Here is a 17,641-nt window from a genome sequence, read left to right as displayed (position 1 = left end):
CTTGCCCAAGGTCCCACAGCAGACAAGTGCTTAGATTGCCCCACGTGGGGCTCACAGTCTCCATCCCCATTTTCCAGCTGGGGGAACTGAGGCCCAGAGAAGTGACTTGCTCAAGGTCACACAGCAGACAACTGCTTGGATTGTCCCACATGGGGCTCACAGTCTGCATCCCCATTTTCCAGCTGGGGGAACTGAGGCCCAGAAAAGTGACTTGCCCAAAAGGTCACACAGCAGACAAGTGCTTAGATTGCCCCACGTGGGGCTCACAGTCTCCATCCCCATTTTCCAGCTGGGGGAGCTGAGGCCCAGATAATTGACTTGCCCAAAGTCCCACAGCAGACAACTGCTTAGATTGCCCCATGTGGGGCTCACAGTCTCCATCCCCATTTTCCAGCTGGGGTAACTGAGGCCCAGAGAACTGACTTGCCCAGGGTCACACAGCAGACAACTGCTTAGATTGCCCCACATCGGGCTCACAGTCTCCATCCCCATTTTCCAGCTGAGGGAACTGAGGCCCAGGGAAGTGACTTGCCCAAGGTCACACAGCAGACAACTGCTTGGATTGTCCCACGTGGGGGCTTACAGTCTCCATCCCCATTTTCCAGCTGAGGGAACTGAGGCCCAGAGAAGTGACTTGCCCAAGGTCACACAGCAGACAACTGCTTAGAACAGTGCCTGACAGTAAGCGCTTGACAAATACCATCATCATCATTATTATTATTATTATTATTGAGAAACCAGGTCCTTTTGACTCATTCATTCATTCATTCATTCATTCATTCATTCAATCGTATTTACTGAGCGCTTACTGTGTGCAGGGCACTGTACTACTACTACTAATAATAATGGCATTTGTTAAGCGCTTACTATGCGCAGAGCACTGTTCTAAGCACTGGGGAGGTTACAAGGTGATCAAGTTGTCCCACGGGGGGCTCACAGTTTTAGTCCCCATTTTACAGACAAGGTAACTGAGGCCCAGAGAAGTGAAGTGACTTGCCCAAGGTCACACAGCTGACAACCGGCGGAGCCGGGATTTGAACCCGTGACCTCTGACTCCGAAGCCCGGGGTTTTTCCAAGTTGGCACCGTAACTCCCAGGCCAGGCCCGGGCCCGGCCCCGAGTGGTTTAGTGGTCCCCGTCCCTTCGCCAGGCTTGGGGTCGTCCGGGTGGATGTGGGTGACTTTTGGGGGCATCTACTCCACTCTGCGTCTCCCCCACTCCTCCGCCGCCACCTCCTCTTCCTCTCCTTCCACAGTTCCTCGCCACCTCCGCCCCCACACCAGCCCTGCGCTCGCCTCGTTGCTAAAAATATTTTCCCGTGGGCCGCCGTGGAGCCCGAGAGCGGCCGGCGGGAGAGGTGGGGGGACGGGGGGGACGACGGGGAAAAAGGACACGGGGATCCTGGAGGAAAGGCCGGAGAAAGCTCTGGATTCGAGAGATGCCTCCCCCGTCCCCGGCCTCCCTCGTTTTTGCCATCTCTGGGCCCTCTCCAGGGTGGGTGGCATCCTGGGTGATGGAGGGCGGGAAGCGGCCCCCATCTTCTTATTCCCAGGGGAAACTGAGGGGAAAGAAGGCTGCAGTAGAAGGGATGGTGGGGTGATCTCAGGGAGGATTACTTTCCAGAGGATGGAGAATGGGGGGCGGGAGGGGATGGGCCCTTTCGGGGGGAGATGGGGTGGGCAACTTCCTTATCCCCCTACAATTCTCCGAGAAGCAGCGCGGTTCAGTGGAAAGAGCCCGGGCTTGGGAGCCGGAGGTTGTGGGTTCAAATCCCAGCTCTGCCAGTTGTCATCATCAGTCGTATTTATTGAGCGCTTACTGTGTGCAGAACACTGGACTAAGCACCTGGGAGGTAAAAATTGAAAACATATAGAGACAGTCCCTACCCAACAGTGGGCTCACAGTATAAAAAGTGGGCTCCCAATTGTCCGCTGGGTGACTTTGGGCGAGTCACTTCACTTCTCTGGGCCTCAGTTCCCTCATCTGGAAAATGGGGATTAAGACTGTGAGCCCCACGTGGGACAACCTGATCACCTTGTAACCTCCCCAGCGCTTAGAACAGTGCTTGGCACATAGTAAGCGCTTAATAAATGCCATCGTCTATTTGTTAAGTGCTTACTGTGTGCAAATCCCCATTTTGCAGGTGAGGTAACTGAGGCACAGAGCAGTGAAGTGATAATAATGATGATGGCATTTATTAAGCGCTTACTGTGTGCAAAGCACTGTTAATAATAATAATGATGATGGCATTTATTAAGCACTTACTATGTGCAAAGCACTGTTCTAAGCGCTGGGGAGGTGACAAGGTGATCAGGTTGTCCCACGGGGGGCTCCCAGCCTTCATCCTCATTTTACAGATGAGGGAACTAAGGCACAGAGAAGTGAAGTGACTTGCCCAAAGTCACCCAGCTGAAAGGCAGCGGAGCCGGGATTTGAACCCATGACCTCGGACTCCAAAGCCCGGGCTCTTTCCACCGAACCACGCTGCTTCCACACTGTTATAAGCGCTGGGAAGTTTACAAGGTGATCAGGTTGTCCCACGGGGGGCTCACGGTTTTAATCCCCATTTTGCAGATGAGGTCACTGAGGCACAGAGAAGTGAAGTAATAATAATGATGATGGCATTTATTAAGCGCTTATTGTGTGCCAAGCACTGTTCTAAGAGCTGGGGAGGTTACAAGGTGATCAGGTTGTCCCGCGGGGGGCTCACAGTTTTAATCCCCATTTTGCAGATGAGGTCACTGAGGCACAGAGAAGTGAAGTAATAATAATGATGATGGCATTTATTAAGCGCTTACTGTATGCAAAGCACTGTTCTAAGCTCTGGGGAGTTTACAAGATGATCAGGTTGTCCCACGGGAGGGGTTCTCACAGTTTTAATCCCCATTTTGCAGATGAGGTAACTGAGGCACAGAGAAGTGAAGTAATAATAATGATGATGGCATTTATTAAGGGCTTACTGTGTGCAAAGCACTGGTCTAAGCGCTGGGGAGGTTACAAGGTGATCAGGTTGTCCCACGGGGGGGTTTCTCACAGTTTTAATCCCCATTTTACAGATGAGGTAACTGAGGCACAGAGAAGTGAAGTGACTTGCCCAAAGTCACACAGCTGACAGTTGGCGGAGCCGGGATTTGAACCCATGACCTCTGACTCCAAAGCCTGGGCTCTTTCCACTGAGCCACGCTGCTTCCAACCACCCACTTGCCTCTCCCCCAGTGCTTGGCACATAGTAAATGCTTAATAAATACCAATATTATTATTATCTCCTATCCCTGTATATATGTATATATGTTTGTACATATTTGTTACTCTATGTATTTATTTATTTTACTTGTCCATACCTATTCTATTTATTTTATTTTGTGAGTATGTTTGGTTTTGTTCTCTGTCTCCCCCTTCTAGACTGTGAGCCCACTGTTGGGTAGGGACCGTCTCTATTTGTTACCAACTTGTACTTCCCAAGCGCTTAGTACAGTGCTCTGCACACAGTAAGTGCTCAATAAATACGATTGATGATGATGATGATGATCTCAGGCCCGGTGTTGGGCCTCCTTCTCCCCCCTGAGACCCTTTCTCCCTGCTGCCACCCACCCGCCCCCTCCATCTCTTCTCCCCCATTCATTCATTCATTCAATCATGTTTATTGGGCGCTTACTGTGTGCAGTGCACTGGACTAAGCGCTTGGGAAGTCCATGTTGGCAACATATACAGCCGGTCCCTACCCACCAGCGGGCTCACAGTCTAGAAGGGGAGGACAGACAACAAAACATATTAACAAAATAAAATCAATAGAATAAATATGTACAAGTAAAATAAATAAATAGAGTAATAAATACGTACAAACATATATACATATATACATATATATAGACATATAGTCTATATATATACAGTCTTCTAGACTGTGAGCCCACTGTTGGGTAGGGACCGTCTCTAGATGTTGCCAACTTGGACTTCCCAAGCGCTTAGTCCAGTGCTCTGCACACAGTAAGCGCTCAATAAATACGATTGATTGATTGATTGATTGATTGATTATACAGATGCTGTGGGGAGGGGAAGGAGGTAAGGCCGGGGGGATGGAGAGGGGGACGAGGGGGAACATACAGAGCCGGTCCCTACCCAACAGCGGGGTCACAGTCTAGAAGGGGGAGACAGACAACAAAACATATTAACAAAATAAAATCAATAGAATAAATATGTACAAGTAAAATAAATAGAGTAATAAATACATACAAACATATATACAGTAGATATACGCATACATATATAGTCTTCTAGACTGTGAGCCCACTGTTGAGTAGGGACCATCTCTATATGTTGCCAATTTGGACTTCCCAAGCGCTTAGTCCAGTGCTCTGCACACAGTAAGTGCTCAATAAATACGATTGATTGACTGAACTTGTACTTCCCAAGCGCTTAGTACAGTGCTCTGCATACAGTAAGCCCTCAGTAAATACGATTGATTGATTGATTATACAGGTGCTGTGGGGAGGGGAAGGAGGTAAGGCGGGGGGGGGGGGGGGGATGGAGGGGGGGGAGGAGGGGGAACATATAGGGCCGGTCCCTGCCCAACAGCGGGCTCACAGTCTGGAAGGGGGAGGCAGACAACAAAACATATTAACAAAATAAAATCAATAGAATAAATATGTACAAGTAAAATAAATAGAGTAATAAATACATACAAACATATATACATATATACAGTCTATATATGTATATATATATATAGTCTTCTAGACTGTGAGCCCACTGTTGGGCAGGGACCGTCTCTAGATGTTGCCAACTTGGACTTCCCAAGGGCTTAGTCCAGTGCTCTGCACACAGTAAGCGCTCAGTAAATACGATTGAATGAATGAATGAATAAATCTGTAACATAGGTCCTTGTCGACAGGGATCTCGCCTGTCGACTCTATTGTACCCTCCCAGGAGCTGAGTCCAGTGCTCTGCACACAGTAAGTGCTCAATAAATACGATTGAATGAATAAATATGTAACATAGGTCCTTGTCAACAGGGATCTCGCCTGTCCACTCTATTGTACTCTCCCAGGAGCTGAGTCCAGTGCTCTGCACACAGTAAGCGCTCAATAAATACGAATGAATGAATAAATATGTAACATAGCTCCTTGTCAACAGGGATCTCGCCTGTCCACTCTATTGTACTCTCCCAGGAGCTGAGCTCAGTGCTCTGCACACAGTAAGCGCTCAATAAATACGATTGAATGAATAAATCTGTAACATAGGTCCTTGTCAACAGGGATCTCGCCTGTCCACTCTATTGTACTCTCCCAGGAGCTGAGTTCAGTGCTCTGCACACAGTAAGCGCTTAATAAATACGATTGAATGAATGAATGAATAAATATGTAACATAGCTCCTTGTCAACAGGGATCTCGCCTGTTGACTCTATTGTACTCTCCCAGGAGCTGAGTTCAGTGCTCTGCACACAGTAAGCGCTCAATAAATACGATTGAATGAATAAATCTGTAACATAGGTCCTTGTCAACAGGGATCTCGCCTGTCCACTCTATTGTACTCTCCCAGGAGCTGAGTTCAGTGCTCTGCACACAGTAAGCGCTTAATAAATACGATTGAATGAATGAATGAATAAATATGTAACATAGCTCCTTGTCAACAGGGATCTCGCCTGTTGACTCTATTGTACTCTCCCAGGAGCTGAGTTCAGTGCTCTGCACACAGTAAGCGCTTAATAAATACGATTGAATGAATGAATGAATAAATATGTAACATAGCTCCTTGTCAACAGGGATCTCGCCTGTTGACTCTATTGTACTCTCCCAGGAGCTGAGTTCAGTGCTCTGCACACAGTAAGCGCTCAATAAATACGATTGAATGAATAAATCTGTAACATAGGTCCTTGTCAACAGGGATCTCGCCTGTCCACTCTATTGTACTCTCCCAGGAGCTGAGTTCAGTGCTCTGCACACAGTAAGCGCTTAATAAATACGATTGAATGAATGAATGAATAAATATGTAACATAGCTCCTTGTCAACAGGGATCTCGCCTGTCGATTCTATTGTACTCTCCCAGGAGCTGAGTTCAGTGCTCTGCACAGAGTAAGCGCTCAATAAATACGATTGAATGAATAAATATGTAACATAGGTCCTTGTCAACAGGGATCTCACCTGTCCACTCTATTGTACTCTCCCAGGAGCTGAGTCCAGTGCTCTGCACACAGTAAGCGCTCAATAAATACGATTGAATGAATGAATGAATAAATACGTAACATAGCTCCTTGTCAACAGGGATCTCGCCTGTTGACTCTATTGTACTCTCCCAGGAGCTGAGTTCAGTGCTCTGCACAGAGTAAGCGCTCAATAAATACGATTGAATGAATAAATATGTAACATAGGTCCTTGTCGACAGGGATCTCGCCTGTCCACTCTATTGTATTCTCCCAGGAGCTGAGTTCAGTGCTCTGCACACAGTAAGCGCTCAATAAATACGATTGAATGAATGAATGAATAAATATGTAACATAGGTCCTTGTCGACTGTATTGTACTCTCCCAGGAGCTGAGTTCAGTGCTCTGCAGATAGTAAGCACTCAATAAATAAGGTTCCAGCTGGCATCCCATGGCACCCCCGGGCTAGATTCATTCCCCAAACCAGTGCAGATGGGAACCACCGTCACCATGACAACGGGGCAGGTGGCAGGGAGACACCAAGAGACCCAGACGGGCCGGAGAGAGATGGAGACAGAGAGAGGCCGAGGGCCCAAAAGGAGGTGGGAGGGGAAGTGAAAGCCAGCTCCAGAGACACCCAGAGAGACAGAGACCACGAGATGAGAGAGAGAGACAATCAATCAATCAATCAATCGTATTTATTGAGCGCTTACTGTGTGCAGAGCACTGGACTAAGCGCTTGGGAAGTCCAAGTTGGCAACATATAGAGACAGTCCCTACCCCACAGAGGGCTCACAGTCTAGAAGGGGGAGACAGAGAACAAAAGAAAACATATTAACAAAATAAAATAAATAGAAGAGATATGTACAAGTAAAATAAATAAATAAATAGAGTAATAGAGACAGAGACAGAGGCGGGCAAGCGACTGGGATGCTGAAGGATGATGAGGAGGAGGAGGATGGCTTTTATTAAGCCCTTATTATGTGCGCTGTTTTAAGGAGAGATTAAGAGATTCATTCAATCGTATTTATTGAGCACTTACTGTGTGCAGAGCACTGGACTAAGTGCTAGGTAAGAATAAGAATAATAATAATGGCATTTATTAAGCGCTTACTATGTGCAAAGCACTGTTCTAAGCGCTGGGGAAGTTGCAAGGTGATCAGGTTGTCCCTCGGAGGGCTCACAGCCTCAATCCTCGTTTTACAGGTGAGGGAACTGCGGCCCAGAGAAGTGAAGTGACTTGCCCAAAGTCACCCAGCTGACAAGTGGCGGAGCCGGGATTTGAACCCGTGACCTCTGACTCCAAAGCCCGGGCTCTTTCCACTGAGCCACGCTGCTTATTTGTTAATAATAATACTAATAATGACATTTATTAAGCGCTTACTATGTGCCAAGCACTGTTCTAAGCGCTGGGGAGGTTACAAAGTGACCAGGTTGTCCCACGGGGGGCTTACAGTCTTCATCCCCATTTTACAGATGAGGTCACTGAGGCCCAGAGAAGTGAAGTGACTTGCCCACAGTCACCCAGCTGACAAGCGGCGGAGCCGAGATTTGAACCCGTGACCTCTGACTCCAAAGCCCGGGCTCTTTCCACTGAGCCACGCTGCTTATTTGTTAATAATAATACTAATAATGACATTTATTAAGCACTTACTATGTGCCAAGCACTGTTCTAAGCGCTGGGGAGGTTACAAAGTGATCAGGTTGTCCCACGGGGGGCTCCCAGTCTTCATCCCCATTTTACAGATGAGGTCACTGAGGCCCAGAGAAGTGAAGTGATTTGCCCACAGTCACCCAGCTGACAAGCGGCGGAGCCGGGATTTGAACCCGTGACCTCTGACTCCAAAGCCCGGGCTCTTTCCACTGAGCCACGCTGCTTATTTCTTAATAATAATACTAATAATGACATTTATTAAGCGCTTACTATGTGCCAAGCACTGTTCTAAGCGCTGGGGAGGTTACAAAGTGATCAGGTTGTCCCACGGGGGGCTCACAGTCTTCATCCCCATTTTACAGATGAGGTCACTGAGGCCCAGAGAAGTGAAGTGACTTGCCCAAAGTCACACAGTTGACAATTGGCGCTTAGAACAGCGCTTAGAACAGTGCTTTGCACATAGTAAGCGCTTAACAAATGCCATTATTATTATTATTATTATTAACTGGTACTTCCTATGTGCCAAGCACTGTTCTAACCTAAGCATCAGGTTGTCCCACGGGGTGCTCCCGGTCTTCATCCCCATTTGACAGATGAGGTCACTGAGGCCCAGAGAAGTGAAGTGACTTGCCCAAAGTCACCCAGCTGACAACTGGCACTTCCTACGTGCCAAGCACTGTTCTAACCTAAGCATCAGGTTGTCCCACGGGGGGCTCCCGGTCTTCATCCCCATTTGACAGATGAGGTCACTGAGGCCCAGAGAATGAAGTGACTTGCCCAAGGTCACCCAGCCGACAAGTGGTGGAGTCAGGATTTGAACCCATGACCTCCGACTCCCAAGCCCAGGCTCTTTCCGCTGAGCCACGCTGCTTCTCTGAGCCGCAGAGGAGGATCGAGAGAAAGGTGGACAGAGACATCAGAGACACACCGTCTCAGAGACAATGTCCTCCCGGAGAAAACCAGGGCGCCTTTACCCCAAGGGGTGGTAGAGGAAAGAGCCCGGCCTTTGGAGTCAGAGGTCGTGGGTTCAAATCCCGGCCCCGCCACTTGTCTGCTGGGTGACTTTGGGCAAGTCACTTCACTTCTCTGGGCCTCAGTTACCTCATCTGTCAAATGAGGATTAAGACTGCGTGTCCCCTTTGGGACAACCTGATCGCCTTATAACCTCCCCAGCGCTTAGAACAGTACCGGCACATAGTAAGCGCTCAACAAATACCATTATTATTATTATTACCCCAGCACTTACAACAGTGCTTGGCACATATTATTTTACTTGTCCATATCTATTCTATTTATTTTATTTTGTTAGTATGTTTGGTTTTGTTCTCTGTCTCACCCTTTTAGACTGTGAGCCCACTGTTGGGTAGGGACCGTCTCTAGGTGTTGCCAACTTGGACTTCCCAAGCGCTTAGTACAGTGCTCTGCACACAGTAAGTGCTCAATAAATACGATTGATGATAGTAAGTGCTCAACAAATACCATCATTATTATTATTATTACCCCAGCCCTTAGAACAGTACCGGCACATAGTAAGCGCTCAACAAATGCCATCATTATTATTATTATTATTATTACCCCAAAACTTAGGACAGTGCTTGGCACATAGTAAGCGCTTAACAAATACCATCATCATCATCATTACTATTATTACCCCAGCACTTAGAACAGTGCCGGCACATAGTAAGTGCTTAACAAATACCATCATCGTCATTATTATTATTATTACCCCAGCACTTACAACAGTGCTTGGCACATAGTAAGTGCTCAACAAATACCATCATTATTATTATTATTATTATTATTACCTCAGCACTTAGAACAGTACCGGCACATAGTAAGCGCTCAACAAATGCCATCATCATTATTATTATTATTATTATTATTACTCCAAAACTTAGGACAGTGCTTGGCACATAGTAAGCGCTTAACAAATACCATCATCATCATCATCATTACTATTATTACCCCAGCACTCAGAACAGTGCCGGCACATAGTAAGTGCTTAACAAATACCATTATCATCATTATTATTATTATTACCCCAGCACTTAGAACAGTGCTTGGCACATAGTAAGTGCTCAACAAATACCATCATCATTATTATTATTATTATTATTACCTCAGCACTTAGAACAGTACCGGCACATAGTAAGCACTCAACAAATGCCATCATTATTATTACCCCCAAAATTAGGACAGTGCTTGACACATAGTAAGCGCTTAACAAATACCATCATTATTATTATTATTACCCCAGGACTTAGAACAGTACCGGCACATAGTAAGCGCTCAACAAATGCCATCATTATTATTATTATTATTACCCCCAAAATTAGGACAGTGCTTGACACATAGTAAGCGCTTAACAAATACCATCATTATTATTATTATTACCCCAGCACTTAGAACAGTACCGGCACATAGTAAGCGCTCAACAAATGCCATCATTATTATTATTATTATTACCCCAAAACTTAGGACAGTGCTTGGCACATAGTAAGCACTTAACAAATACCATCATCATCATCAGCCTTACTATTATTACCCCAGCACTTAGACCAGTGCCGGCACATAGTAAGTGCTTAACAAATATCATCATTATTATTATTATTATTATTATTATTATTACTCAGTACTTAGAACAGTGCTTGGCACATAGTAAGCGCTTAACAAATACCATCATCATCATCATTATGATTATTATTAAGAGGGAGGGTCGTCTTGGGATTCCTGGAGAGGAGGATGTAAAGACCCAGGCCCCTGGTCACATGGACAGACGCCCAAAGTCCCCTCCCCTCCCCTCCCCCAGACCCCCCAATCACCCCAGCTATGAGAGGCAGCGTGGTTCAGTGGAAAGAGCCCGGGCTTGGGAGTCCGAGGTCGTGGGTTCGAATCCCGGCTCCGCCACTTGTCAGCTGGGTGACTTTGGGCAAGTCACTTCACTTCTCTGGGCCTCAGTGACCTCATCTGGAAAATGGGGATGAAGACTGGGAGCCCCACGTGGGACAACCTGATCACCTCGTATCTACCCCGGCGCTTAGAACAGTGCTTGGCACAGAGTAAGCGCTTAACTTACAGAGTAAGCGGAGAAGCAGCGTGGCTCAGTAGGAAAGAGCCCGGGCTTTGGAGTCAGAGGTCCTGGGTTCAAATTTCGGCTCCGCCACTTGTCAGCTGGGTGACTTTGGGCAAGTCACTTCACTTCTCTGTGCCTCAGTTACCTCATCTGGAAAATGGGGATTAAGACTGTGAGCCCCACGAGGGACAAACTGATCACCTTGGAACCTTCCCAGCGCTTAGAACAGGGCTTTGCACATAGTAAGCGCTTAATGAATGCTATCATCATTATTATTAACAAATACCATTGTTATTATTCAAGGGAATAGGGCAGGTCCTTGCTGCGCAGGATGGAAGAGGGAGGGGAGGAGAGGCCTCAACGTCTCTGTCAGAACATTTACAGGACCCCTTTACACCCCCAAACCCTCCTCTCACGTCCCTCCACATCCTCCCCCATCCATAAATTTATAGGATAATAAAAATGGCATTTGTTAACCACTTACTATGTGCCAATAATAATAATAATACCATTTATTAAGCGCTTACAATGTGCAAAGCACCGATCTAAGCGCTGGGGAGGTTACAAGGTGATCAGGTTGTCCCACGGGGGGCTCACAGTCTTCATTCCCATTTTCCAGATGAGGTAACTGAGACATAGAGAAGTGAAGTGACTTGCCCAAAGTCACACAGCTGATAATTGGCGGAGCCGGGATTTGAACCCATGACCTCTGACTCCAAAGCCCGGGCTCTTTCCACTGAGCCACGCTGCTTCTCTAAGCGCTGGGGGGTTGGGGGGAGATACAAGGGGATCAGGTTGCCCCACGTGGGGCTCCCAGTCTCCATCCCCATTTTCCAGATGAGGTCACTGAGGCCCAGAGAAGTGAAGTGACCGGTGGTGAGACGTGGATCGGTGCTTGGCACAGAGTAAGCGCTTAACAAATAGCATCATTTGTTAGCAGCGTGGCTCAGTGGCAAGAGCCCGGGCTTTAGAGTCAGAGGTCGTGGGTGCAAATCCCGGCTCCACCGATTGTCAGCTGGGTGACTTTGGGCAAGTCACTTCACTTCTCTGTGCCTCAGTTCCCTCATCTGTCAAATGGGGATGAAGACTGTGAGCCCCCCGGGGGACAACCTGATCACCTTGTAACCTCCCCAGCGCTTAGAGCAGTGCTTGGCACCTAGTAAGTGCTTAACAAATGCCATCATTATTATTATTCTCTGAGCCTCAGTGACCTCATCTGTCAAATGGGGATGAAGACTGGGAGCCGCCTCAGTGACCTCATCTGTCAAATGGGGATGAAGACTGGGAGCCGCCCCGTGGGACAACCTGATCGCCTTGTAACCTCCCCAGCGCTTAGAACAGTGCTTGGCACCTAGTAAGTGCTTAACAAATGCCATCATTATTATTATTATTATTCTCTGAGCCTCAGTGACATCATCTCTCAAATGGGGATTAAGACCGTGAGCCCCCCGGGGGACAACCCGATCACCTTGTAACCTCCCCAGCGCTTAGAACAGTGCTTTGCACATAGTAAGCGCTTAATAAATGCCATCATTATTATTATTCTCTGAGCCTCAGTTCCCTCATCTGTAAAATGGGGATGAAGACTGGGAGCCCCCCGTGGGACAATCTGATCACCTGGTAACCTCCCCAGCGCTTAGAACAGTGCTTGGCACCTAGTAAACGCTTAACAAACGCCATCATTATTATTCTGTGGGCCTCAGTTCCCTCCTCTGTAAAATGGGGGTGAAGACTGGGAGCCCCACGTGGGACAACCTGATCACCTTGTAACCTCCCCAGCGCTTAGAACAGTGCTTTGCACCTAGTAAGCGCTTAATAAATGCCATCATTATTATTATTCTCTGAGCCTCAGTGACCTCATCTGTAAAATGGGGATGAAGACTGGGAGCAGCCCCGTGGGACAATCTGATCACCTTGTCACCTCCCCAGCGCTTAGAACAGTGCTTGGCACCTAGTAAACGCTTAACAAACGCCATCATTATTATTCTGCGGGCCTCAGTTCCCTCATCTGTAAAATGGGGGTGAAGACTGGGAGCTGCCCCGTGGGACAATCTGATCACCTTGTCACCTCCTCAGCGCTTAGAACAGTGCTTGGCACGTAGTAAACGCTTAACAAATGCCATCATTATTATTCTGTGGGCCTCAATTCCCTCATCTGTAAAATGGGGGTGAAGACTGGGAGCCGCCCCGTGGGACAACCTGATCTCCTTGTCACCTCCCCAGCGCTTAAAACAGTGCTTGGCATGTAGTAAACGCTTAACAAATGCCATCATTATTATTCTGTGGGCCTCAGTTCCCTCATCTGTAAAATGGGGGTGAAGACTGGGAGCCCCCCGTGGGACAATCTGATCACTTTGTAACCTCCCCAGCGCTTAGAACAGTGCTTGGCACGTAGTAAACGCTTAACAAATGCCATCATTATTATTCTGCGGGCCTCAGTTCCCTCATCTGTAAAATGGGGATGAAGACTGGGAGCCCCCCGTGGGACAACCTCATCACCTTGTAACCTCCCCAGCACTTAGAACGGTGCTTGGCACCTAGCAAACGCTTAACAAATGCCATCATTATTATTCTGCGGGCCTCAGTCCCCTCACCTGTCAAATGGGGATGAAGACTGGGAGCCCCCCGTGAGGACCACCCGATCGCCTTGTCACCTCCCCAGCGCTTAGAACAGTGCTTGGCACCTAGTAAGCGCTTAATAAAGGTCATCATTAGTATCATCACCCTGTTCACACACGTGGTTTGGGGTTGTGTGTGGGGGGGCTTATTTTTTTTGACGGGGTGGGGGAAGGCGAAGATGGATGGAGGGGGATAAAGATGGCATTTATCAGGCGCTTACTAAGTGCCAAGCACCGTTGTAAGCGCTGGGGAGGTGACAAGGTGATGAGGTGGTCCCCCAGCCTTCATCCCTGGGGGGGGGGGGCGTGTGAATTGGGGGCGGGGGGCGCTATAAATAGCGCCGTCCAAGCTCCTCCCCCATCCCCCCGTCCTCCCCGTGGCCCCCTCCTCTTCCTCCTCCCCCTCCTCTTCTCCCTCCTCTGTCTCTCCTCCCGGTGCTGCTTCCAGGGCCCACGGGGGGCGGGGACCCAGGCCCGGCTGGCCCCCCCATCCCGGCGACCCCCCCCCCGCCATGGGGGCACCCCCAGGCCCCGGACAGGGGGAGACCCCCCGGACCCCCAGGTATTGGGGTTCGCAGTTCTGGGGGTGGGAGGTGGGGATGATGGGTGGGGAGGGGGCATCTCCCCTCTCCTGGGCATCTCTGGTTTGGGGGTCCCTCCCCATCTCCCCTCCCGGGTGGGGGGGGGGAGGCTGGAGGAGGGAGACTGCACCCCCAAAAAGCTGGAGGGGGGGAGGGGGAACGCTCTGCACATAGTAAGCGCTTAACGAATGCCATTATTATTATTAGGGGAGCTGCGGGAGACCCCCCCCCCACCTCCCTTGGCACCCCCAGTTGGAGAGCGAAGCCGGGGAGGGGGCGAGGGGAGAAGGAAGGGAAGGGAAGGGATGGGGGTGGGGGGCCAAGGTTGGCTCATCCCCCCAGGGCGCGGGGCTGTGGACGGATGGGTGGACGGGGCGGGGGGGGGGATCTGCGCCATAGAGTGACCCCCCGCCTCCCCATCTGTGCATCTCTCCCTGTCTCTGCGTGTGTCTCTCCCCGTCCACGCGCGTCCCTGCGGGGGTCCCCTCCCCACCCCTGGGCATCCCAAACGACCTCCCACCCGCTCAGGAAGGCCCGCTGAGGCTGGGGGCCCCGGCCGCCCGCCGCCCGCCCCCCACCCAGGCCCCGCCATGCTCCACGCCGAGGGCCACGCTCTGCTGCGGGCCGTGGGGCAGGGCAAGCTGAGGCTGGCCAGGCTGCTGCTGGAGGGGGGCGCCTACGTCAACGAGGGGGACGCCCAGGGGGAGACGGCGCTGATGGCCGCGTGCCGGGCGCGCTACGACGACCCCCAGAGCCGGGCCCGGATGGTCCGCTACCTCCTGGAGCAGGGCGCCGACCCCAACATCCCGGACAAGCTAGGCCGCACGGCCCTGATGCACGCCTGCGCCGGGCGGGCCGGCCCCGCCGTGGCCGCCCTGCTCCTGGCCCACGGGGCCGACCCCTCGCTCCGCGACCACGCCGGGGCCTCGGCCCTGGTGCACGCCCTGGACCGCGGCGACCGCGAGACCCTGACCGCCCTGCTGGACGCCTGCAAGGCCAAGGGCACCGAGGTCATCATCATCACCACGGACACGTCGCCGTCGGGGGCCAAGAAGACCCGCCAGTATCTCAACTCGCCCCCGTCGCCGGGGGCCGGGGCCCCGGCCTCGCCCGGCCCCGGCCCGGGGCTCTGCGCCTCCCCGTCGGAGGTCCAGCTGCAGGCCGGGCCCGCCGGCGGCGACGCGGAGGGCGGCCGGCGCCGGGGGGAGGACGAGGAGGAGGGCGAGGAGGAGGAGAAGCAAGACGTGTTTGACTTCCCGCTGCCCGGGCCCAAGCCGCCGCACGAAGACCCCCGGGCCGCCCCGGCCCTCGTGGCCCCCGAGCCCCTGCCCCGAGCCCCCCGCCCCCCGCCCAAGCCCTTCAAGAGGCTCAACTCGGAGCCCTGGGGCCTGGTGGCGCCGTCCGTCCCGGCCGGGCCCGGAGAGCGGGCCGGGGGCGACCGCCTGGCCACCGAGTTCAACGGGCTGGGCCTGAACCCCAGGCCCCGGCTCGCCCGCCGCCACAGCACCGAGGGGTCGGAGAAGCCCCCTCCGTGGGCTGAGAAGATGGCGCACGCCCCCCCGTCGTCGTCGTCGTCCTCCTCCTCCTCGTCCTCGTCCTCCCACGCCGGGGGACCCCTTCCCCGGCGCAATACGGCCCCCGAGGCCCAGGAGTGCGGGGGTCCCCGGCCCCCCGCCGCCCCCGGGGCTGCGAGCCAAGCTGAGCCGGCTGGAGGCCGCGGAGCCCGAGCCCGCCTCGCCGGCGGCGGCGGCGGCGGCGGCGGCCCCCGACGCGGGCCGCCCGGCCCCCGAGCAGCGCCGCCGCTACGCGGCCTCGCCGCTGCCCCTGCCCCCGTCCCCCCGGGCCTCGGTGGAGACCCTCCCGGGGGCCGTGTCCCCCCCTGAGCGGGCGGCGGCGGAGCCCGGGCCTACTGGAGCGACGGGGCTCCGGCACCCTGCTCCTCGACCGCATCGCCCACACGCGCCCGGGCTTCCTGCCCCCGCTCAACGTCAGCCCCCACCCGCCCATCCCCGACATCCGCCCCCTGCCCAACGGCAGGCCCCCCTCGCCCCCCGTCGTCCCCGCCGCGGCCCACCCGGTGCCCCGGCCCCTCCTCGCCGCCCACGGCCCGGGCCCCGGCTCCCCCAGGGCCAAGAGGAAGCTAGTGAGGCGCCACTCCATGCAGACCGAGCAGATCCGACAGCTCGTCAACTTCCAGAGCTTCCTGGGGCCCGGGGACCCCGGCCACTGAGGCGGGGAGGGGACGGGACGGACGGACGGAGGCCCGGCCCCGTCTCGCCCGGCCCTGGGCCTCGCACGCACAAACTCCCGAATCCACCCGAGATCTTCCCGTCTCCCCCGCCCCCCGCCCGCCCTCTCCCCTCGCCCCCCTCGGGGGCTGGATGGAGCCTGACGGAGGAGGATGGGGAAGGCGGAGCGGGGGGCACCCCGCACGCACAACCCGGCTTCCCGACCCTCTCCCCGTGACAGTCTTCCCTAGCCGTCCATCCTTCCCGAGCTCTACTACTGCTGCTTCCCGGCCCTCTCCCCCATTCCCGGGGGGCGGGCGGAGAGGGGTTCCCTGTCCCGACAGCTCCGTCCTCTCCCTCGGGGCCGAGGCGGGTCGCCCCCGTCACCCCAAATCCAAACGTCTTCGGCCATCTCCGTCCCTTCCCCGCGTCCGGGTCCTCTCTCTGAGGGGGCGAGGGTAGGCCGGAGCTGACCCTTGGCGGTCCCTCCGCAAGATCTGGGGGTGTCTCCGCGGACCCCCCCGTCCCTTCCCGCCTCGCCTCGCCCCCCACACCCCTCGAACTCTGGGCTGGGATGAGGCGGGGTGGGCCCCCCGCCTTGTCTCGAGGATTTCGAAGCACTTTCGGCCACCCTCCTTCCTCCCCTCGGGGTGGTGATGGGAGGTCAACCCGTCCCTCCCCCTGCCTCCGAGTACTGTATTAGGGTTCCTCGTTTCCCTTGAGATTCCGGTCTATCTATGGAATTTTCTCTCCGGCCGGCCTCCCTCCTCCGTGGAGAGTGGGAGCCCCGTGCGGGCCAGGGCTGCGTCTTGATCGGTTTCCGAAGTACTCCAGCACTTAGTTCAGTGCTTTGCATAATGTAAGCGCCTAATAAATGTGATGATGATGATGATGATGACGATGATGACGGGGTGAGGGGTGGGGGGTGTCTCTCCCCTAGGGGCTGAGAGAGCTTTCCCCCTGCTGGCCCCGGATTTCCCAATTTAGAGAATAATAACAATAATGATGGCATTTCTTAAGCGCTTACTATGTGCCAAGCGCTGTTCTAAGCGCTTGGGGAGGTTACAAGGTGATCAGGTTGTCAATCAATCAATCAATTGTATTTATTGAGCGCCCCTGGGGGGCTCCCAGTCTTCATCCCCATTCGGCAGATGGGGGAACTGAGGCCCAGAGAAGCGAAGTGACTTGCCCCAAGTCACACAGCTGACAAGCGGCGGGACCGGGATTTGAACCCACGACCTCCTGATTCCAAAGCCCGGGTTCTTTCCACTGAGGGTATTTGTTAAGCGCTTACTATGTGCCAAGCGCTGTTCTAAGCCCTTGGGGAGGTTACAAGGTTATCGGGGG

General features: G+C 52.8%; 1 protein-coding gene across 1 annotated transcript; it reads left to right on the top strand.

The window, feature by feature from the left end:
- Window positions 1-14,656: 14,656 nt before the first annotated feature.
- On the top strand, window positions 14,657-17,176 carry ANKRD34A (ankyrin repeat domain 34A). Its single transcript, XM_038768298.1, is given in 3 exon segments — window positions 14,657-15,739; window positions 15,741-15,941; window positions 15,943-17,176. Coding segments are annotated over 3 exon segments (1,638 nt in total). The 3' UTR covers window positions 16,297-17,176.
- The last annotated feature ends 465 nt before the right edge of the window (window positions 17,177-17,641 follow it).

The sequence above is a fragment of the Tachyglossus aculeatus genome, chromosome Y4, assembly GCF_015852505.1.
Source record: "Tachyglossus aculeatus isolate mTacAcu1 chromosome Y4, mTacAcu1.pri, whole genome shotgun sequence".
NCBI lineage: Eukaryota > Metazoa > Chordata > Mammalia > Monotremata > Tachyglossidae > Tachyglossus > Tachyglossus aculeatus.
Note: the sequence above shows the minus strand (reverse complement) of the source record. Positions and strands in the feature narration are given on the sequence as shown.